This window comes from Aythya fuligula, chromosome 10, assembly GCF_009819795.1.
Source record: "Aythya fuligula isolate bAytFul2 chromosome 10, bAytFul2.pri, whole genome shotgun sequence".
In the NCBI taxonomy this organism is placed as follows: Eukaryota; Metazoa; Chordata; class Aves; order Anseriformes; family Anatidae; genus Aythya; species Aythya fuligula.
This window is the reverse complement of record NC_045568.1, coordinates 6,177,636-6,200,833: the sequence shown is the minus strand read 5'-3', so window position 1 is coordinate 6,200,833 and position 23,198 is coordinate 6,177,636. Positions and strand designations below refer to the sequence as shown.

General features: G+C 36.4%; 2 protein-coding genes across 3 annotated transcripts in view; one reads left to right on the top strand and one right to left on the bottom strand.

Annotated features, from left to right (window-relative positions):
• The window catches only part of CENPP (centromere protein P), a 141,465-nt gene that overhangs the window by 87,817 nt on the left and 30,450 nt on the right, over positions 1-23,198 (bottom strand). The gene's annotated exons all lie outside the window — the stretch shown is intronic.
• Positions 6,719-14,302, top strand: OMD (osteomodulin). Of its 2 annotated transcripts, none has more exons than XM_032193857.1 (3): positions 6,719-6,845; positions 10,422-11,377; positions 12,246-14,302. In XM_032193857.1, the coding sequence occupies exons 2-3, from the start codon at positions 10,444-10,446 to the stop codon at positions 12,563-12,565; spliced, it is 1,254 nt and encodes a 417-aa protein (XP_032049748.1). In that variant the 5' UTR covers positions 6,719-6,845; positions 10,422-10,443; the 3' UTR covers positions 12,566-14,302. The 2 variants fall into 2 exon arrangements, with proteins under 2 accessions (XP_032049748.1, XP_032049749.1); XM_032193858.1 differs by having other exon boundaries at positions 6,719-6,858.

The following is a 23,198-nucleotide window of genomic DNA, read 5'->3' as shown; positions in this document are numbered from 1 at the left end:
ACTATAATTCCTGTGTATTTTGGTTCTACTGAAAAAAAATATATATATATATTGTTGATATGGTCTTCCTGGAACAATCAATCTAGCTGTTCAAAGCTAAATCAAGCATGTTCAGATTGAATTTCTGAAAGTCAAAACCACAACATTTTAGAAAGATAGAAACTAAGTCTGATCTAAAAACTATCTTTAGCATTCTTCTTGCTGCTTCCATCTAAAAGATGGAAGAAAAAAATAGTTGTTCTTTATTAAAACCTTATATCAGTATTTATGATAAAGCAATTAAAACACTGCACGTTACAAAAAAAAAAAAAAAAAAAAGGGTTCTTACCATACTAACTAAAAATCTTTGAGATGTTTTCCATGTGCACGTTCCACCGGAGCATACATATGTAAAGCAATATTTCATTACTCCTGTTATCAGGAATGTTTTGCCTTAGCTGTACCTGTATTTTACAGATGTGCACTGCTGCTTCTTGTGCTTTGCGCTGAGAACAGCCAGGGTAACGCATGTTTCCCACTTAAACTGTTCCCTCCCAAAGGCAGAGTGCATAGGAACCTGAGAAGAGGAGAATATGTGAGTATGGAAAACACATCTGTTAGAAGTGCAATTGCTTCAGAAAGCAACTCTTCTGTCTTTCCAAAGAGTACCTTTCCACTTACACATTCCATTGTGGGTAAATCCTGTATCTAGTTCACCCACTGGCAGTTCTAAACAATTAGACAGCCATGTCTCTGTGGCTGCTGTCATAACGTCCACACTTATGAGTAAGTTTCAGCAGTAAGTCCAGTGCTTGGCAAAGATGTGAAGGCAGTTTTGGACAGCTGTCTTGCAGTCATATAGAATATTAAGATTTTTTAAGACTGCTACTGGTATAGGCTCAGCTCTGATGAAGTTCAGTCTATTCACTCAGTCCCTCAAAACACTGACTTCATGACATACCCAGGTTAAAGCTCAAATATATATATGTGTTTATTTCTTTTTTAAAGACTGAAAGCATTGTGATTGTTTATATTTGGGCTATAAATACATGCATGTATTACCTCCACTCTTGAGAAGTGATAGAGCAAGGCAACAGTCAATGTAACACTCAGTAACAAGGACACTTGCTGGATTACCATGAGACCCGTAACTAGTGCCTAGAGCACCTGAAATGCTTGCTACCATGACTGTTGGTTTAGGACAGACAAAGAAACAAGTTGTTTCTTCTCAAATGGCCAACCCTAAAAATATGTGAACTACATTCAAGTCCTCACCAGAAGCAGCCATAAACCCTTTCAAGAATCTCAAAATGGCTAATGATAGAAGCAACATAAGACTTCCTACCAGAGTGATTGGATAAAATAACTGTGAGACACTGTCTTAGCTCTGTCAAGAAGCAGCTGTGATTCACAAATTATTCATACAAATAGTAAGAAATACTTAATTTGATTACTTGCCATAGATCAAAGGACAATCTTATTTGGTATGTCTGCCAGAACATAGGTGTATGGAAGAGTATCTTTCCTAAAAAAGAGTTTATATTACTTAAAGAAAATCCACAAAAAAAAAAAAAAAAAAAAAGAGAGAGAGAGAGAGAAATGGTGGGTAACTAGATGAAAGAAAGAGCACAGAGATCATATTTTTCCTTATAAGATGATGCCAGGGACATGTACAGATGAATGACATGTTGTAATACTCAGTGTTTCTATGGAAGTTTCCAAGTCACAGTCTCTGGCTGCAGAGAAAAAGTACTGCAGAAATATAACTCTTCGCTTGTCATGTTCTTATAATCTTTCCTGCAGCTCTATCAGCTGCTATTAAAAACTGGATGCAGGACTAGGTACACATCTTTAGTACTACCTGGTGCAGGATTCTGTTCTGTGATGGCATACTCATATAGTAGCATTACAAGGCCTTGTGCTAAACAAGAGAATTTATTCTATAGAAAAAAAAAAAAGAGGGTTAATAAAAGATAGGATCTAGTTTAAGGATGGTCTCCAGTTTCCAGACTACTGTAGAGAGCTGAAAGGCTGCCTGGCAAAATCCTTTGCCCCAAAAGGCAGGACAGGCAGCTCTGGAAATGTTTGAACAAATCCATGTATGATGAAAACAAACACATTCAACAGCTATTGTAAAAACAAATAAGGACATTCATTCTTGCACAAACTCAAAATAACAGTAAACGGGAAGCAATTTCCATCATACAAAAGCAGGAAATTTCTGTTAATGCAAAATGTTTTTTATGCATGATCATTCAGGAATTCTTTGGCAAATAACTTTGAAAAGTACTTTTTATCCTTGCCAGAAAGTACCTGAAGAAAAAAGCTAATAATGGGGTGGCTATAAACATGATTTGCAAACTGAATACAACCATACGAACAATCTCAAGTTGCAGGTACATTTCAAGTACATTACAAAAATGCACTAAATTTATAGCTATGAATGAACAAAATAAGCTAATGAAAAAAATAATATAAATTATTAAGATAGGGTAGAAGTTGCATTGTCTCTTTTAAGTATCCATCAGCTTAGGACATCAAAGTTAGCAGTCCTGTTTAAAAAAAAAAAAAAAAAAAAAAAAAAAAATAGTAGAAGTACCTGCTTTGGAATAGACTCGAGGAACAAAGTTAGCTGGTTAGTTAGCTGGTTAAAGTGGCCACCAAGAACACTCTCCCAGTGAGCTGCAAGTTTCTAGTCAACTTCACACTTTAAGGTGATAGTTTGCAGATTTGCTGGTGTTTTATTTAAAGACATGAAGGTTGTGCCTAAGCTGTTAAATATCTGAAAGATATACTAATATATATATAGTTAGTAGTATTATAAAAGAAGTGGCATACTATGCTATCTCAGATAACTACTATTGAATATTCTTCCAGAAGCAATAAGGACACATACAAAAGGTACCACTCTGTTTGGACTTACCAACTTGGATTGACACCGCACATGGATCTCTGCATGTTTCATTCACCTATGTATCAAGTGCCTCACTTTCCCCTATTACAAAACACTGAATGTTCCTTCAGTTTATTTACAGTGTTTATTGTTTTAAAACTGTTTTTAACTGTTTTTGTTTGTCGGCATTGATTGTTTGATTACTTGTTATTGTAGCAGAAATTTAAATGACCCCGCTACAGAAAAGAAAATCCATCTATCAAAGAAAAATAACCTCTCCTCCCTTGACAGATTCGAAGAGTCAATATATTCAAAACCTACAGTCTAGTAAATCTTAGGAGTTGTTTTTCAGCAGCTTTTTTTTTTTCCTTTTTTTTTTTTTTTTTTTTTTAACTCAACTGTTCTCAGTTGCTCAACATGCTCTTCATAGTAGCTCCTAGTAAACAAACCAACACATGTAAAACAGACGTGTAAGACAAGGGCTGCCAGAGTTTTCATCACGTAATGCCACCTACAAAATGGGAAAAAGTCGAGACCACACAGCAAGGCTCAGGTCAGAGGCGACCGTAGGGCCCCACACATGGTACAGCTCTGTCCTCCTTTAGCTTTTTTGTTTTGGAGGCGGAGGTCTCATCTCAGCTCTGCAGGACTGTTTATAGGATTTAATGCCCACTTTTCCACCACCTTTAAAAATGCATATTTGCACAGGGACAGTTGTTACCTGGTACTCTTGGCTCAGGCTGTGCTGAAGGCCTTGCCAGAACAAATAGTTCAGCATATTGGTTTGCTGAGAGCTCCGTGCTTCAGTACCTGAATTTTCCGACTCGCCATGGCACAGGATAAATAAACCCTTCAGCCACTGCCATCATGATAGTTGGTTACTATTACTGACAGCAAAAACAAGTAGAGATGTGCCTTTGCAGATCACATATGAGAGTCTTACAGACTACTAGTGGTCTGCTGACAGCATCTGTGGATTGCCAGAGAAGAACTAGAAATTAGGATGCAGAGTTTTATATCTGTATTTTCTTTCTGTGCCTACAATCTGACTTTGAAGTGCAGCCCAGCATAGATGATACATGCCTGAGGTTGCTTCTTTCTTCAAAAACCCACAGGCTTTATAGAGAAGCAAATTACTACATTCAAATTTCCTCATATTTGATCGTGCATTTTCTTTTCTACCATGCAAACAACTAGGGTAACAAACCATTACCAATTCTTACCTAAAACATAGATTTCTTTCTTTCAAATTGCCAAGTGAAGATTTTAGAATTTTGAGCATGAGGCTTTTCTACAGAAGTCTGATGCCAGGGCCAGCCCTTGGCTGAAGACCTTTCTAGTTCTAGCAAGTTATTCTAGCTCTAGCTTCCAAGGAGTTCTCAGTAGCACTGTTGTACACATCTTAGCATCATTTGACTTCCTTTGAGCCTCAATGAACAACATGCAGATTATTTTTTACTTTTTCTATACTTCATATGGAGAACCACACTTTTTGGAGGAGAGGGAAAAAAAGCCCCCCCAAACCCTTCTAAAGCAAACTACTGATAGGGAAAAAGCTATGCAATATTTTTTTCCATCTTATGTCAGGGCTAATCCCATTTGTGAATTATGCCACCTCAGTGCCAGTCATTATCTTCTCTATTTATTCTGGAAAATTTTTGCCTAGAATTTTGAAATTTAAAATGAACAGTTTTTAAATTCACATTTATACAATTAGTTAAGCAAACCTAAAACTACTGCCTATTAGAACAGTCTTCTTTCTTAAGCTTCAGTTCAGAACCAAAGTTGAAAATGCTAACTATTCTTGTTAACTGAATGCAATTACTGAAAATGGTAAAACTTCAAACATTTTAATTTTTCAAAAACGATCCATCCCAGCAAAGTTACTTTAAAGATTTGTCACAGCCTTTGAAACAAGAAGTCTTACGTGTGGGATGTTAAATTTAATCCTCTCATTATCCTCCCTGTTAGGAAATTCCTACCACAATTTAAACCAAAAACTAGGAGATGACCAAACCACACAGATTTGACCACGATCACAAAGTAGAGACTTGTTTACAGCCAAGACAGCTCATGCAACAAAAAAGTAACTGAGTCTTTATATATCCCATGGCTAGACCTCATCTTCTCCAACTATATATGCTTTAAAGCAAGAGTTTTGCTACAGTTTTCAAAAGGACAGACTGTTTTCCTTTGCCACCATGGATTTCTAAACGCGTAACAAGATTTTTAGTCTTCTGATAGCTTAAGAGGATTCAGGACCCAATCAGTAGTTGAAAACTATAGAAAAACATCAGGTATGAAATGAAAATTTTAATTTGATCCAACTTTTATCTTTAGAGAAAATTGTTTTAATTTTTGCATGTGCTTTATTTGGAACTGTTAATATAACAGAGCTTCCAAAACTGCACTACATTCTTTGTCTTGCATTTCAAAACAACAACAAAAAACAACAACAAACTTTGTACCATCAAATAACACTTAACTAGCTGGCATTAAAACTCAATGTATTTTTCTGATTCATCACTACAAATATATTGCAATTACTGAACAAATAATTACTTCTGTTGTTTAGTATTACTTAGGTTTAATGGTACTATGTAGATATTTAATTATTTACTGTAAAGTATATAGAGGACCATGTAATTTTTATTTTATTTTTTCAACCCTTCCTTTGCAGTTCTATATTCTCTATATAAATACATGGATTTCATTTTAGTTCCGCTGTTGCCAACTACTACAAAATTATTTTGCTCATGACCTCTGGTGCTTTTCTTTATATTCCAAATGTTAAAATCATGCATGACTTTCTGCTTTAACAATGTTCTAGTCCACAATGCTACGGAGAAAAACTTGAAAAAGTCAAAAAGATCATTGCCTTTGGGAAGCTCGAAGCCAGAAAAGAAATAAAATTTACAGTTGCAGTATTTTCTTGAATATAATAATTCCAATGCACTAAGGCTTAAGAACCAGATATTTCTTTGTGAATAGATTTAGAAACAATGTAATTGTTTTACCAATGCAAAAGCATAATTAAATGCTTCCTTAGAGTTTTCTGATAAATCATTCAATTAATCCAGAACAGTATCTCAACTTTGACAACAAAAAACTTGCACCTTGTTTTTTTTTTTTTTTTGCATATATCACAGTTGTTCTCCAAGTACCATATAGCAGCAAAAGTAGATAATGATACCTTTTTTATCCACTTTAAAAGCTCTGAGAAATAGTCATCCGTTCAGTAACAACAGCTTATATCTCATGTAATACTTATCTGTCTCATACAAAAATTTATACTCTCTGTTCACTAAAAACATGTTGAAAACTTACTGTGAATCATGAACTGTAATTTCAAAACACTGCATGTTAAAGCCACTGCGTAGCACAAGTATTTTGCAGGAAGCAAATAGCAAAGAGATTATGGAGGAAACAAAAAGTGTAAAATTGAAGATACTTATCAGGACCTTCTCTAGAGCACATACTTTCCCTCAATTTTAATAAGGTTACTTGTTACTTTTTTTTTTTTTTTTTTAATGTTTCTTAACTTTATCCTCCAGAGGACAAATCCTTTGGATAACAAATGAGCATAGCCGAAACCACAAAATGAACTAACAACCTCTGAAATTTTTTGAAGTCTTACTCTTTTTTTTTCTTTTTTTAAGTGAACTGATAACACTGAAAAAGTCTTGTAAATACTTTTGAAGGGATTCTAACAAAAGGATAAATCTCTTCCCAGACTTGTGACACAGCATCAACAATAGCTGATGATGTGGCACAATTTTTTTTTTTTACTGGCAAATCAGAAGAGGGGCTAAGGCTATTATTTTGCTTTGCCTTCCCACAAGGCTCCTCACCACAAAATATGGCTTAGAGACATCTTTTGTTCCTCCAGCTGTGTTAGGTTATTGCTCAGATGATTTCATCAGCACACTAAGTTGCTCCCCTCTACAACTTGAGCTTCCCAGACTTCCAAAGAGTAAGTTTTCTTGGTAAGCAGGAACAAAAGAACCAATTGTGTTATTTTTGCAGTTAGGAGTGAGTCATGCATGTTATATAAGTTTTAGATTTCAGCTAGTAAACTGCTTGTAAATACAGTTACTAAGCTTTGATTTCAATTCTGTGATTTTTTTTACAGATAGCAGACAATCATGCTTTTATGATTTTCTATTTTCTTTCAGCTTTGTAAGTACGCAGTTTGTCATGTTGTGTGCATCTGACTTGCTTCCCCAATTACCAAGTCCCAGCTGACATCATTCTTTGTTTTCAAGATAGTGGGTTCTTAGGTTCTTAGAAATAAGTAATGAAGAAGGATTATTATCTCAGTGCTATGAGACTTGAACTGCAAGCTTGTAAAGGGATTAACATTCTACCAAATACACACTCAGCTACAGCAAAGGTATAAAAACCCTACAAAATACAAGCTCCTTTCCCTCTGTAACACCTGCAAGAGACTTTTATACTTATTACTTCTCATTGGACATGTCAGGTAGACGATATAAAGGGAAGAACTATAATCACACAAGTGAATTGGGTGAATGCCTAAGTATACTTTTTCTGCAAACAGTGCAAGACTTTGCACAGTTATTCCTCCTGGTTTCTAAGGACTAATAATTTCTATTCTTGGGGCCACAAGAATCACAAACTGTGACACCATGCAGAAGTGCTGAGAGGCTAGAACCAGAAGATGAAGCTAAGTTTCCAGACAGGAAAACCAGGAGTAAGGGAATAATAGGAATCACAACACAACCAAGAACATGAAAGAGGCCAGAAGAACAAATCGCATCCATTCAAGAAAAAAATCAGGTCACAATAGAATTTATATAGGTAGATACCAGCAGCTCTGACAGGGAGTTAGAAAGATGGCATAAAGGTATTCTTCCAATATATACTGCCTTAAATCTCAAAAGCTATTAATTCCTCTTGAAGCACAGTATTGCTTCCCTGACCCAGCAAGTGTCTGCATGGTTTGTCAGCACTGTGCATTTATATCATGCATGTTGGGGTGGGCTGGGTCTTGCGTAGACATTCCTGCTACTTTTATTAGCTCAGATATACCTGACAATGCTATGGGGATATGGAGACCCTGGCTTTGCCAAGGACCTACATACAGTGTGGTTCTCAACAACTAGCTTTACCCAACCCTGTTTTTAAATTTAATGAATTATTGATACTTCATTAAAGGAGCATTACAATACAACTGATGCAAAGTCCAAAATTTGAGTTAGACAATAATACCACAATTGATAACAACCACCCATCGTTGCGCACTGTCTTGTATGCAACTTCAGAGCTCTGTTACAACTTTTGAAAGACTCCCTCTCTCTTTCAATTCATTGAACACATCATGCTTTGGGAATCAGTCAGCACTATGAAACAGAAAATGAGCATTTGTGAATCTCGTCTCTTTTCTTACTGTTTGACCGTGCTTGGTAAAAGAAATGAATACTAGGGATATTTAAAAAAAGAGAGTCTCATGATTAAGAAATATGAATGTCATTATAAGAAAACTGAGATTATTTGCTTCTCTCTGTCTTGGGGTTCCCACGCTATACTGAGTGATGTCTTTTCAATGATTTGTGTTCTTTGACCAGCAATGTTACATTCTGACTCACCCACTGTCTAAATTGTACAGCTTGACCCGATTCACAACTCCAAATTGACCAAATAATAGGATTCTTTTGACTGCATAAAGTGCTCTAAAATGTTACTCTGGCTTTGAGCATCTGAACTTTGACATGCAAAATTATTTGCCAATAATTGTCTTTCACAATATCAGTACTTCATCTCTGAAGAGTATTGTGAATGCAGTTTATGCATATAAAGAACATACAATTACAGAAGCATAGGAATTCTACAAATAAAACAGCTTATCAATGAAGATTTTACATCATGTGCGATACACAATCGTTGAAATCAAATACAATGATGGGAACAGGGAAAATAAATTAATGCATTTTACTAAACCACCCATGCTTTGCAGAAAGTAGAAAAACAACGTAAAATGCCACGGAACATACAACCACCAATACCATACTCATTTTCATTTTATTTTTTTAAATATAAAATACAACATTTCAAAATACATCTTATTATTGTATTTATAGAAACAATGCTACACTTTTTTCTGCAGTTACTTCACCCTAGGTGAGAATGTGTGGTTTATCTTTAACAGTAATAGCTGTCTGCTCATCGCAAGAGCGACAGACGCAAGCATGGCTTGGAGGTTCGATCAGACTAGCAAACTTGCTCACAAGGAGGGCAGGATAGCACTAACTTGGGTTGTTCAGAGAGATGTTAGAATTCCACTCCAAGTTTTTCAAGGCTCACCTAAAGTCTAGGCTGATGTAATCCACTGTTGGAGATGGACACACTTTGAGCAGCATGCTGGACTACACTATCTCCCAACACCCCTTCCAAACAACATTTCTATGATATTGGCCACACTACTTTTGTGCTGTTCAAGTTCCTAGTGAGAGGACTCGCATTTTAAGTATCAGTTGTTTTCATCTTCAAATAGTTTAATAAGGTTACACAGGTGTTTTCAAAGGTCTGAGAAATAAACATTCCATGGGAATTTCATCTGCACCCCTTTAAAGCTGATCTGTAAGGCTGATGTTTAACCCATTAAACTGGAAAGAATGCAGCATCTAAGCTGTCTAATACAAACACCGGTCTGTGCCATTTCACGTGTGTTTTTTTTTTTTGCAACTTATCCCATTTTGATGTATGGCAGAGAAGAAGGAAGACTGGGATCATTTTTCCTGCTACTTCTCAGAGATGTTATGGTATCCCTCAGTAAAAGACACAGCACAAGTAGAAAGTTCTTCCTTATCCAAACTGAAAGAAAACTTATATTTACTTCAAGGCTATTATAGTTGTTTATGGCAGTTTCTTGGAAGATCCGAATGAAAAATTGCTTTTGCTGCTGTGGTGGTTTTACCCTGCTGGGCAGCTGAACTCCACCACAACCACTCTCACTTCCTCTCCTTAGAAGAAGAGGGGGAGAAGAAAGTATGCTGGAAAGGAAAAAGAAAAAAGCTCACAGGTTGTGATAAGGATAATTTAATTAAAGGGAAATGGAAAAGAGAAAAAAGCAAGCAAAGGCTGTGCACAAGCACAGAGACAAATGTTACTCTCTACTGCCCATCAACAAGTGATGTTTGGCCACATCCTAGGAAGCAGGGCCTCAATACCTGTAGTGGTCATTTGGGAAGATGGATGTCTTCATAATGAGAGACCTGCCCCCACTTCTTCCCCTTTCCCACCTTTCATTGCTGAGTGTGACCTCGTATGATATGACATATCCCTTTGGTGAGTCAACTGTTTGAGCTGCAGGTGCAGACTACAGCACCATATGGGCCTGCAGGGAGAGGCAACTCCATCCCAGTCAGACCCAGTACAGCTACTAGTGCCACTGACAGTGCTCCCAAGAAAATACATTATTATGCTTATTTACATTAGTTTAATACTATTGCTTCTTAAAACTGATAAGGTTGTATGTCATTTAGCTTATGACTATCTGGTAAACTTATTTTTTCCTTCTCATCAACAGAGTACAACAAACAATTTTAAATATGGGGATTCTGAGCCAGCTATCAATCATTTACCTCCTCTGGACTGCTATGGTCTTTTGTCAATACGAAGACTATGATTTTGGGGATGAATATGATGATGAGCCAGATCATCAGCATTCCTATTATTTTAATCCAAGTCCACAAGCTGAAGTTCCCCGCTTTCCTGTTCCAGTCGAGTGTGCCAGAGAATGCTTTTGTCCACCAGCTTTTCCACTATCAATGTACTGTGATCACCGTAAACTTAAGATGATACCAAATATCCCCGCTCACGTCCAACAACTCTATCTGCAAAACAATGATATTGAAGCTGTACCTGCAGGACCATTCACTAATGTTACCATTTTAAGAGAAATTAATCTCAGCCACAACAAAATTAAATTTCATATGATTGACCATGGAGTTTTTGCCAAACTGTCACATTTAGTGCAGCTTCATCTACAGCATAATGAGTTAGAAGAATTTCCATTCCCACTCCCAAGCTCTCTGGAGCGACTGCTCCTTGGTTTCAATAAAATTTCTCAGTTATCCGGAAATGCATTGGAAGGATTACCAAACATAACCATGCTTGACCTTTGCAATAACTTTCTTGATGACTCCGTACTCAAAGGAAAACGCTTTTCAGTCATGAAAAATTTAATGCAAATCAACTTATGCAACAACAAATTAGAGACTATGCCTCCTGATCTACCATCATCACTTATGTATCTCTCTCTTGAAAACAATTCGATTTCTTATATTCCAGAAAACTATTTCAGCAGACTTCCAAAAATCATTGCTCTAAGAATGTCCCACAACAACCTGCAGAACATTCCATACAACACCTTTAATCTACCTAACCTTTTAGAACTTAATCTTGGACATAACAAATTGAAACAATTATTCTACATTCCAAGAAGTCTGCAGCATTTGTATATTGAAGACAATGACATTGAAAGTATGTTGATGTAATTCTTGAAAAACAAAAAACGTAGTGGATTTTGGGGTTGGTTGTGAAGAGTGGGATCAGCATACTTTAACAACCAGAATTCAGCACTTTTAGCCTAGATAAAACCCATCACTTTTGTTGTGTCCTTGGTTTTGAGGACCTGCCACTTTACAGCTCTCAGGTCACTTATAAACCAAGCACAGTAGTCAGCTAAATTTACATGTTTCTCAAGAGGTACTGTGATTCTCCTCTTTGCAGACTGATGAGCTTGAGCCATTAGTGTTCTGAACTAATGAGTTCTCGTGGCCTTGACCCAAAATTCATATGCAATGTATCTCTCAGGAGTAAGTGGTTCCATGCAGCTTTTAGCTTACAGTGTAGAAAGAATATCAACCCATCTTCTTCAAGCTGGAATGTAAACACATCCTTGGTTAGCTGGGACCTACCAACGGTAAACTAGAGGGAATTTCATTTTTCCATCTTAACTATAATTTCAATGCAGATATTTTGCAAATATTCTGTATTATTTTTTTTTCATATAATTAGCTAAGTTCACTTTGAAACTTGCTTCTGATAAGACAATTAATAAAAATCACATACAGGGAAAAGGAACCACAAAAATATTCCATTAATATAAACTAGTAATTACAGATTTTATATATTCATATACATATATTTGTTTACCCCACAACCTTATATTTTGTAAATTCCAAAAGTGTTATCACTGTAATTTAAAAAACTGATTAAAAACAAAGGACAACTTTGATAATGTGCAAAACAAAATATTTTCCGTTTTAAACTCCAAAATTTCAATTTTGTAATTGTTCTTAAATATAACTATTTTCTGTATTTTAATGAACATTTTTCTCTCTTACAGTGATAAATGTTACTTTGATGTGTCCATCTATTGATCCAATGAACACCAAACAATTAACGTATATACGGGTGGACCAAAATAAACTAACAACTCCAATGAGCACGTATGCCTTCTTCTGCTTCCCTCACATTAGAACCATTTATTATGGTGAACAAAACAGTAACGTCAACAAGTCAACTCAACTAAGAACACCAGTGTTTCGCCGATTATTAACACCAGAAGAATACGATGAAGCAGAAGATGATCATGAAACACATGATCAAGAAACTGAAGAAGATCATGAAGAAGAAAACAACTACTTTTATCCTTACTTTCAGTGATAACATCTCTGTTAATGAGTATACATGGAAACTTTTGCTTACTTGTGGGGTACTTGTGTCCATTTCAGAACAGCTGGATAGTTTGGGGTATTTAAGATACGTTTATATAAAGTGGAGATATAGGATTTCAGTGTACATAAATGTGACATTACTGGTGTAGTAAAAGCCATAATACTGGTAGCAAAGTACACTCATGTCAGCATTTAGTAGCAGTCTGATATATAACCTGAGGTAATGATGAACTCATCTGAGAGCTGGCAGTCTAAGCAGAAGAAAAGTGACCTGAAAAAGGTTTGTATGTTCTAAAGTGATTCATCTTGCAAAACGTTTATATCAGATCAACATCATGCTCAACGGGAACATGTGGATAACGGCAAAAATCCATCCAGCTAGATGGACATTCTACTATTATTCTACTATTCTGACAGCAGTAAAAAAGATATATTAGAGAAAAACATGTGTTACATATGTTACAAAAACACTTTCAGAAGGTTCCTGCACATCTTCCAGAAATACAGATGTTGCTTCTTTCAATATCTAGATGGACAGGAAACTCACGAACATGGAGTTCCAAATCTTTTTAATATCTGTTTCCAGTGTTTTGCCAAGATATATTATAATACTTATTCCTCCGCTTGTACCTTGACTGTAACAAGTCTTTCAAAAAGCAGATTTTAGTTGTTTATATAGACAATGAACAACCTCTCTTCAGTGATCTTAGGATGTGCATTAATATAACTCTCAACCATCAGTATTTAAGTATCAGTATTTAAGTTTTACCTATACTTTAGAAGGCATTGAAAATGTAACACTTTTTGATTAGAATTGCTCATCAGCTAGAACAGGCACAAATAGTGGCATTCCAGACTTTATTAAGACCATCCCTCTGCATAGATAATACCAGTAAGATATATTCTGCTTCAAAGTAGAAAAAAATTGCTTAAAGTAACCCACAGAAAAGTAATATATACTGTTTGAACTATGGAAAGTTTATTGTTATGTTATATGCCTAGAAAGAGTTGCAAATCACTACGGTATAGGATACTATTAGAGGGCACTTCAGCTTTATTTTTTTTATTATTAATTACCCCCCCCTTTAAAAAATAAAAAATAAAAAAAATCAGCATTTCATCTCCTGATAAACCTTTGTTAATAGTGAGGAAGAATCATCATTTCCACAAGAAAAACTAATGAGTGCGATAAACTATATATCATACTCCCAATGTTATATTATACTTTAAGTCTAGGAAAACTAAAAACGCCATATAAAATTACAAGCAAATTTGTATTAGAATTTCTAAAAAGTTGGTCAGTTTTCTTTCTTATAAGATCGGTTTTGTTTTGAAGCCCTTCTTGGTATATTTTGGATTCTGATACAAGAATTAATATACTAACAAATGAAAAAAATCAGTCATGCATCTGTACCTTTAAATGGAGAAAAATTCCTCATAAGCCCATGAATATACCCCAGTCTTTAAGAACAACTGCTTATAAAAATTTATACATACAAAATTTATTATGTCATTATCGACTTGGAGTCTTATGTTGTCTCACTTAAGAAATCTTCTCTCCTCTCTACCCCTTTTTCTCTTGCATTTTATGAACAAATATATTTATGGCAAAGTATTTTTATGGTAGCTACACAAATCTGTAAATGTGTAGCTAGAACTCAACAGAATTTATCTTCCTTTATTAAAAAAATAGTTTATTAACATTTATCAGCTTCAAGAACCTCTGGCTTCCTTAAAGAATAATATATAAATGTATTCATTATAGTATTTAAATGCTCTCAAAAAACGTATGTACATTATATACACAATTTTAAATATATATGTATGTATGGTTTTATTAATATAAACTTATACTATATTATCCTTAGGGAATTGTTATAACTTTTCATCTCTTTCAGATTGTAAGTGTAAAAGAACAGTGCACAAAATGCAAATCTAAATTAACAGACTTTTTTGAAAGTCTTGCTCAACCTTAAAAAACACTATTCAAATATAATAGTACTATAAATCTTTTAGCACAAACTTTCTGCTTAGCTTTATTTTTAAAGTAGCTTTAAAGACAGACTTTTAGTAACCAGTTACATATGTTTCTTGTAGTTTAAACATAAATCAAACTGATAATATAGTTCTAAAGTTTTCAGTAATTATTACATTAAATTCATTCACATAGAACATGAAAATTGTATTATAAGCAGAACCATCATAATTCATATTTCATTCTATTAATATTATATCCTGTGTGGCAAATACAATGCTATTTTTTAGAAAAGATTTCAAGATGGTCAGGGAACTAAAGACCTGCTAGCCCTATGTCTATATTAGAGAGAGAAGTTATCATGAAGTTCAGAATCAACTGACACCTAGATAACTACAGTTGACATTGGTATGAGTGGACATGGCATCTGTGAAAGCATGTTCTACCTTGCAAATCTCGTCGAGTTTGTTGCGGGAATCACGAGAGGTGTGTACAAGAGAGATCCTGGTTCAAATTGCCTACCATTAATTTCTGAAGAATTTTTGAGGAAATCAAGCTGCCACAGACTGAGAGGTGACAGCACAGACAAAACCAAATGAAATATAGGAAAGATTAAAAGCATTAAAGTTAAGCAGTCAGGTCTTGTTGTGGAGGAAGTCCATTTGCAGGAGTTTTGCAAAGGGCTGGTGCCCAGCAAATTGGGGTGATCTGAGAGATGACAACAAAGATTGCTAAGAGATGAAGAAGAATGACACGCTACCAGGATGCTAAAATAGTAAATGAAATTCAGCATCATTAAATGTAAAGTAATGGTTTTGTGAAAAGATAATATTAGCTTCACCTAAAACCTAACAAATAATGACTTGAGTACCATCACTCGGGAGCAAAACTTGGAAGTAACAATAGATGGTACCACGAAAGCACTGACTCTAGCACCAGACATCATTATGCCACTGACCCAGACATTTAACATGCTGGAGACTTCTGACCCCTTGAGCTACCCGTAATCTTTACATATGGCATAATCAGCAGAGGATTAGAGAGAGATTGTAAGGGCACCAAAGGTAAGGAATGGTTTCTATATAAACAATATTAAGTTGGCTGGGACTCGCCAGCTAAGAAAAGAGATGGCTAAGGGGAAATAAAAGAGATGTTTACAAGATTATGAGTTCCACACACACCATGGGTCCCAGGATCAACTGCTCCAGTGCAGGAGCAAGGAGGTATTAAAGAAAGCTGGCATGGGTCAGGTATAAGCCAAGCAGAGAAAAAGAAGTTTGCAGGCAATGTGTAGTCAGCTCGTTAAACTGCGTGCCTAAGAACACAGTGAACACAGCAACCCTTTCACATGTGGTTTTAAGGGAAGACTGGATAAGTAACTGTATTTCTTGGAAAAGATTCACTGCAGGTTGTTGGGCAGAAAGCACAGTAGATGCGGAAGTGCTGAGCAGAAAATAGTTGGCAAATGGAAGAATATTTGTAAATGGGAGTAGAGAAGAATGATATATGCTTGTTTTATTCTCAGTCTTCCCAAGGTACCTGCTTCCAGCTATTTTTGGAGACAGGACACTGTACACTAATTTGTTTGGAACTCCATGTCCAAACTACATACCCACTACATTCTCACTGTCTTTGACTATGGCTAGCATGCTTCCATTGCTCCTCACTACTGCTATACGCTTAATGCCTTAATATATTTGCATTTTTAATATATTTGATTTTGATCCTCAATATAAAATATATTTGATTTGATCCTCCTTTGATCTGGATAGGCTGCACCGATGGGCTGAGGTCAACTGCACGAAGTTCAACAAGGCCAAGTGCCGGGTCCTGCACCTGGGGCGCAACAACCCCAAGCAGAGCTACAGGCTGGGAGAGGAGTGGTTGGAGAGCTGCCAGGCAGAGAAGGACCTGGGAGTGATGGTGGATAGTCAGCTGAATATGAGCCAGCAGTGTGCTCAGGTGGCCAAGAAGGCCAACGGCATCCTGGCTTGTATCAGGAACGGTGTGACCAGCAGGGCTAGGGAGGTGATCGTCCCCCTGTACTCAGCTCTGGTGAGGCCGCACCTCGAGTACTGTGTTCAGTTTTGGGCCCCTCGCTACAAGAAGGACATGGAGGTGCTTGAGCGGGTGCAGAGAAGGGCGACGAAGCTGGTGAGGGGCCTGGAGAACAAGTCCTACGAGGAGCGGCTGAGGGAGCTGGGCTTGTTCAGCCTGGAGAAGAGGAGGCTCAGGGGTGACCTTATCGCTCTTTTTAGGTACCTCAAGGGAGGCTGTAGCGAGGTGGGGGTTGGCCTGTTCTCCCACGTGCCTGGTGACAGGACGAGGGGGAATGGGTTTAAGTTGAGCCAGGGGAGTTTTAGGTTAGATGTTAGGAAGAACGTCTTTACTGAAAGGCATTGGAACAGGCTGCCCAGGGAAGTGGTGGAGTCACCATCCCTGGAGGTCTTTAAAAGACGTTTAGATGTAGAGCTTAGGGATATGGTTTAGTGGGGACTGCTAGCGTTAGGTCAGAGGTTGGACTTGATGATCTTGAGGTCTCTTCCAACCTAGAAATTCTGTGATATTTGAATTTTAATTCACTTTAAGCACTGTGTTTATATACCAAGGCATACACAAGTTCATTAAATTGGGGAACAGCATGTCTGCAATGCTGCATGTTGCAGTGCTCTGTAGCAGTTACCGATCCTGATTCAGGTACACAAAGGAGCCTAGCCACAGGAGTGTGGAGCTCTGTATAAGCCAAATTATCCCACTAGAGAAACATACACATTTTGGTGTCAAAATGTATTTGCTTGTTTCTTGCTCTGGTGTTTATTTTCAGAATATTATATGGTCTTTTTTTCAGTATGGAATAAATCCTTAAACTAAGAACTAAACATGCATTAAAACATTATTTTATCAGTGACAGTTGAACCTAATAAATGTCAAACAGTCTGATTAGTTTATTTACAGCAGAGTCAGTAAATATGGAAACAAAGCCTGAGCTGGCTTATAGCACGGTCTCTGCATTAGCAACTAAGGACTGGAACCATACAGCACAGTCTACTTCAGACTAGCCACTGATTAAAATTCATTAAAAGCTGCAGCACATCAGGTGCATCCCTGAGTATACACATGTTCAGGTTTGTTACGTCTAGAAAGAATCAAGTTCACATAATTCAAAGTCCTCTGGGAAATGACAGCAAGCCTACAGCAAGTAGGGTTTATCAGAAGATTCACTTCAAAAAATGCGTTATTTAATTAAAATAACAGCAGAAACATAGCCAGAAAAACAATAACTGATAAACATGGACAAACTGTTCAGAGCTGTGTCTTCCAAGTCATATCTCTGTAAACAAAGATGGAACCTTCTTGAAATTTAAGCTAAGTATTATGAGCAGTATCTATAGTGCATAAGAATAAGCAAGGCAGTAGTAGAACCTTGCAGAATGTTTTGATACCCACACAACTCTACAGGGAAAAACTCATGGATTTCTGGAAAACAGTTATGACTAAGCTTTAGTTCACAGAATTCAAGTTCTCAAAACTACAATACAACTGACAGACTTCTTCACTACATCTATATGCCACAAGATGTAGTTATTATGAAAAATCAAAATAAAAAAGAAAGAACAATAGTCTAACCCAACCATTTATATTTCTTCCTTTAGTCTCAAAATAATAGGAACTTGTTTTATCTTTTTCTGGCTCTTGAATTTTCATGCTCGTAAACCTTAATTTTTCAGATATTTACTTCAGTATTCTGATAAATTACATGGACAAAAACTCCTTTATAGCCAACAGATGGTTTGCATTTCAAGCTTTCTGACTTCTTTGAACATATTCACATTCCAGTCTTTCAATATGAATCAATTTCCTTCTTAGTTTCTGAACTTGATCATTGCAAGCAATAAACATAGGCATTTCCTACTTGAAAAAAAAAAAGCAAACATACATTTTTTATTTTAAAAAATTATTCACCAAAAGAGAATTTCAGGATTTCAATAATTTTCCAGTGCTATCCCAATTCTTTGCATAAATTCAGCATCAACAAATAAAAAATAAATTAACTAGCCTTCCCCTATTATAATGCACATGAGAAAGCAAAAATAGATAAACATGAAGACTAACCATAAATACAAAGAGTAAAGTAGGTACTATGAATAAGGTAAGGAACACACGACAGGAACATAAAACTAAAAAGAGGTGTCAGGGCACTGAGTCTTGGAGCCTCATCTCTAGTGTCCCTGTAGATGTAGCAATAGCTCTAACTAAATGATATTGTTATAAGTAAGCCACATCGATTCTGGAAGGAATTCTAAGCAATTTCAATAAATCAAAGTAGATTGGTTTTCATTCAGGATGTAACTGATGATAAACAGGCAAAGTTCAAGACATAATAACTTCAATATATTCACCCATGGATCTGGGTGAATAGCAGACAGTACTGTTACTCTTGATATCATTTGTATTTGTTAACAATAGTTTGATTTCTGATTACCATCGTGCACGATTTTTAAGATGTGCTTTATTAATGTAAGACACAGTAACTGACACAAGGAGTCTGTTTCTCTTCCAAAAATGGAAATGCAAGGAATAAAGGTAGTGTCTTCAGCTTTAAAAAATTCTGATTATAAATAAGAAACATATGGAAGGATGCTCATACAATCACTAGGTCATTTTTCAACTGTTTCTCTGTTGCAGCTGGTTGCTCTGACAGTGACCTTAACCTAATCCAATTCACTGAGCCTTGGAAACCGTTGTAACTTTTCATAAAAGCACTCGATGTGTTTATGCATAAATTCTTATCTCTGATACTGCTTTGGTCATTCTGAATCTCTAAGAGTACTCCAAGTTCTCTTTTTAAGACATGATAACCATTTACTGCAGATTTAATACCATCTCTAAAACCTCCCCCATCCCCCCAGGATGCTGAAGTGGAATATACTTTCTAAATATTACACAATCTCTTCCATAGTAACACCTTCAACCAATTTCTGTGCATTTCTTGAGAAGAAGCCAGGAGGCTGCTTCTTCCCTTCTGGATACTCCAGCACTTTGTTCCCAGAATGAATGCAACCCCAGCATGAGCACAAACTGCTTTACAACTAATTTTACACTCGTGTGTCAGGACCTCAACAAAGAGCAGAGAGGGACACAGGAGTCACAGGGCAGTTCCATAGCACACATACACACAGCAGTCAAGGCACATAGTTGTTCTGTTGGAGACTCTTATAATTATTCCAACCCAGAGCATATGGCTTATCACATTTCATATGAAAGACATACAAAGAAATATCAGTGCTTTTGCTCCATGTAGGACGTTAAAAAAAAAAAAAAAATCACTTCCAGAAGAAAATCTAGCATTGCATCTAGGTCTATAAACCCTGAGATGTCTTTAGAAGCTTTCTTAGATTGTTCCTGTGTCTTTCTATCCAACAGAAGAGACAGATTTTTTTTTTAAACAATGTGATTTCTATTGTTCATTAGTCATAAGGAATCTAAGCAATAATCCATAATTTGTTCTTCCAAGAACACTTAAAAACAATAAAAAATGGGAAACTATACAACTTGCCAATATTGTCCTTTAGAGACTATGATAGATCATGAAAGCCAAGGTCTTTAAGCAGCTGTAAAAATACATCTTTGCCTAAATATAGAACAAACCTGAGTGTTTAAAAGTAAATTCAGCTTTGGTTTATTTCATAAGGAGTATCTTGACAGCAACCCAATGGTACTCTCCCTACTGCTGCTGCCTCAGAGCCCTCTCTCTTAACCCATGTACCTGAGCAATAAGGCCCTTTTTTTGTTTTCCATTTATTAATTTTTCCTTCTTCCTGGTATCCCGCCTCCTATCACACAGTCTGGAGTCATTACACAGACAGTTCTGGTCCCTACTACAGGCACCCTGGCGAAGCCATTTTCAACCAGCAGCCATACAGAAGGCAAAGACTTCCCCCTTTGGAATGCAGCTCTTCAGCGCGCTCAGTTCTCCAGCACCTTGCGGAGGTTTACCAGGAGCAAGACAAGTGTCTCACAGAGAATTAGCAGCAACCAGCCCCTGGTTGCATTTTAAACAGGAAAGAGTACAGAAAAGCTTTCTTCCAACACTTTTTTTTTTTTTTTTTTTTTTTTTTTTTTTTTACTAAACTACTGAGTATTAAAGAATTACTAAACATCATCATGGCAAAGTAAGGTACTTAACATGCCAACATGTATGAGAACTGCGTTTTGCTGAAAGCTACCAAAAATGAAGAGAACTGCCCTCCCTTTGGTGTCATTTTCTCTGGCAACATACACTGGGTAAGAACTGTTCGTGACAGCTTTTACCATATGACCTTGAATGATTAGATTTTAACGGAAACTTCGGTTTCTTTTTTATCTGCCTTGGGGAAAAGCAAGAGCAGAAAAAGTAGTCAGCCTGAAGCTCTGAGCAGGTCATAAGATATGAGGCCACTCCAAGTACAAGATAAATAGACTGAACTGAAAATCAGCCAGTTCAAATGACATGCAAAACCTGCTTTTGTCTGCCTGCAAAACAAAAATCTTTCTTCTGTTCCTCTGGGATATTTTCAGCTTTATTTTTTTATTTTATTTTATTTTATTTTTTACTTTACCTTTGTTTGAGATTAAACACTCCTAAATACTAGATTCCTTCCAAGATGCCAGAGAAGATGCAATCAGCAATGTCTCCTGCAGTTTGGAAAATCTACCTTCACTTTGTTTGCTTTCCTCCTGCCATCCATACTTACCCAGCTTCTCACTTTTTCTGTCCTAAAAGCCTTTTAATCTTCATTCTCTCTTTGATACAGGGCAACACCGGGGAACAAATTTTACACTTACTCTGTATGCAACCCTTCTTCCAGAAAGTTAAGTTTTTCTAAAAGCAGAATCCAGAGATTGAGTGTTCCTTGTTAGGCTGACTTGTCACTCCTCCACTATAAATAAAAATGTGTGATATTTCATTTACACTTCCAGCTACATTTCATGTCCTTACAGAACTGTAGGGACATTATTACCATTCAAATTTCATCCAGGTTTCCATTTTACAATTAGAAAAGCAGTCATTTTATGTGCATGACATTTGAAGTGAAGGTATTTTGTGGGTAAATCAGTTTGTGAAAATGAGATAGCACAGGTTAAAAAAATAAGTAAGGCACACCTGACTAACCAGAAACAATACCTTAAATAATCTCTCAAGGACATCTTGGAAAACTGGAGCTCAATTCAATAACAGAGCTCATTTAGCATTTCAGAGAAGAAATTACCTTCTAAGTGTATAGATCCTTATAACTAGGATCCAAATAGATACCTATATGTAAAACTTCTACATGCTGAAAACATCTGAAAAGCATTCTCTGCTTGCGAGGGTGAGTACTTCCTGGTAGCTTCTCTATTGCTAATGCACAGACCACATTTTTCATTTCAGATGATTTGAGTTCTAGGAGCATTTCAAGTCATTCTGAGCAAAAACAAAGCAGCCCTGATGCTGAAAGCAGCACTACCATCCTTCCTTATTATCAGCCACTTGTGCCATCCACTTCCTTATGCTGAGTATTTGTTACATAAATAAAGATAATAGCAACAAAAAAGAAAACAAACACTTGTTTTTATCTGAAATTAGGTGTTAATACCTTATTTTTCCTGGCATGTTGGATGACAAGCAGATGAATTACAGGACAGGACTACTACCTTATTTGCCACTACCAGTTTAAAGTGATAGAAAAATCTACCCTAAGGTAAGCCTTGATGACATCAAGATGAACTAATTACCTGACATACTCAGAACAGTGAGTATGCACACTACACAACTTTTTGTGGTAAGTGTACCTGTGAAATCTTTTGATACTGATTAACAGACTTGAAAATTTCTTCTGCAGAAGCTATTACAAAAGTCTTCAAACATTATACATCCTCTTCTCTTGTAGATCCAAGCAAGTAAGAGCTTTCTTTCATTAACACATTTTCAATGCTTTGGTTATCTAGTAAGCATCCCTTATTTTTAACAGTATGTGGGGAAAAATAGGCTATTCCATATACATTACATACGTACACATATACATACTGTGAAGGCTTCACAGGACTTCCGTACTTATAAAACAAATACAATTCCAATGTTATGTCATGCTGTCAGTTTCAATACTCAGTATTTTCACCTTAGAATATTTACCCTTTGATTACATGCAAACACTGGGGGAAAAAAAAAAAAAAGGGATTTCCAGAGCCAGATGCTGGCTGGATATTCAGTGGGGTGGGGAGGGGAAACAGCTGGTTGGAAAGAGATCAGCTGCAAAGAAGAGGTGCTATTATTACTCCTGAAACATGCATGAGACCATGGGAGATGATAAGGTGGAATTGATATGTTGCAACTTTTCTGCCTTTTCCCCAGCGAATCTACTTTTTCTGGTAGGTAGCAGTCCTTTAAACTAAGTTCCTACATAATGCAGTGGAAAACATATTATTATCCTAGCCACAAAACTTCAAAACTTTTGGTTTTCTTACTGTTCTACCTGAACAGCAATCAGAATGATTCAGAGTCCAATTTCCATTATTACTGACATTGTTCCCTTTATATTTTTAGTTATATGCTTACAACAAAATCATTATTCTAGAGCAAGCTGCAAGTCCTAACTACAACATTGTTTAAACTGCATATGAACTAAAA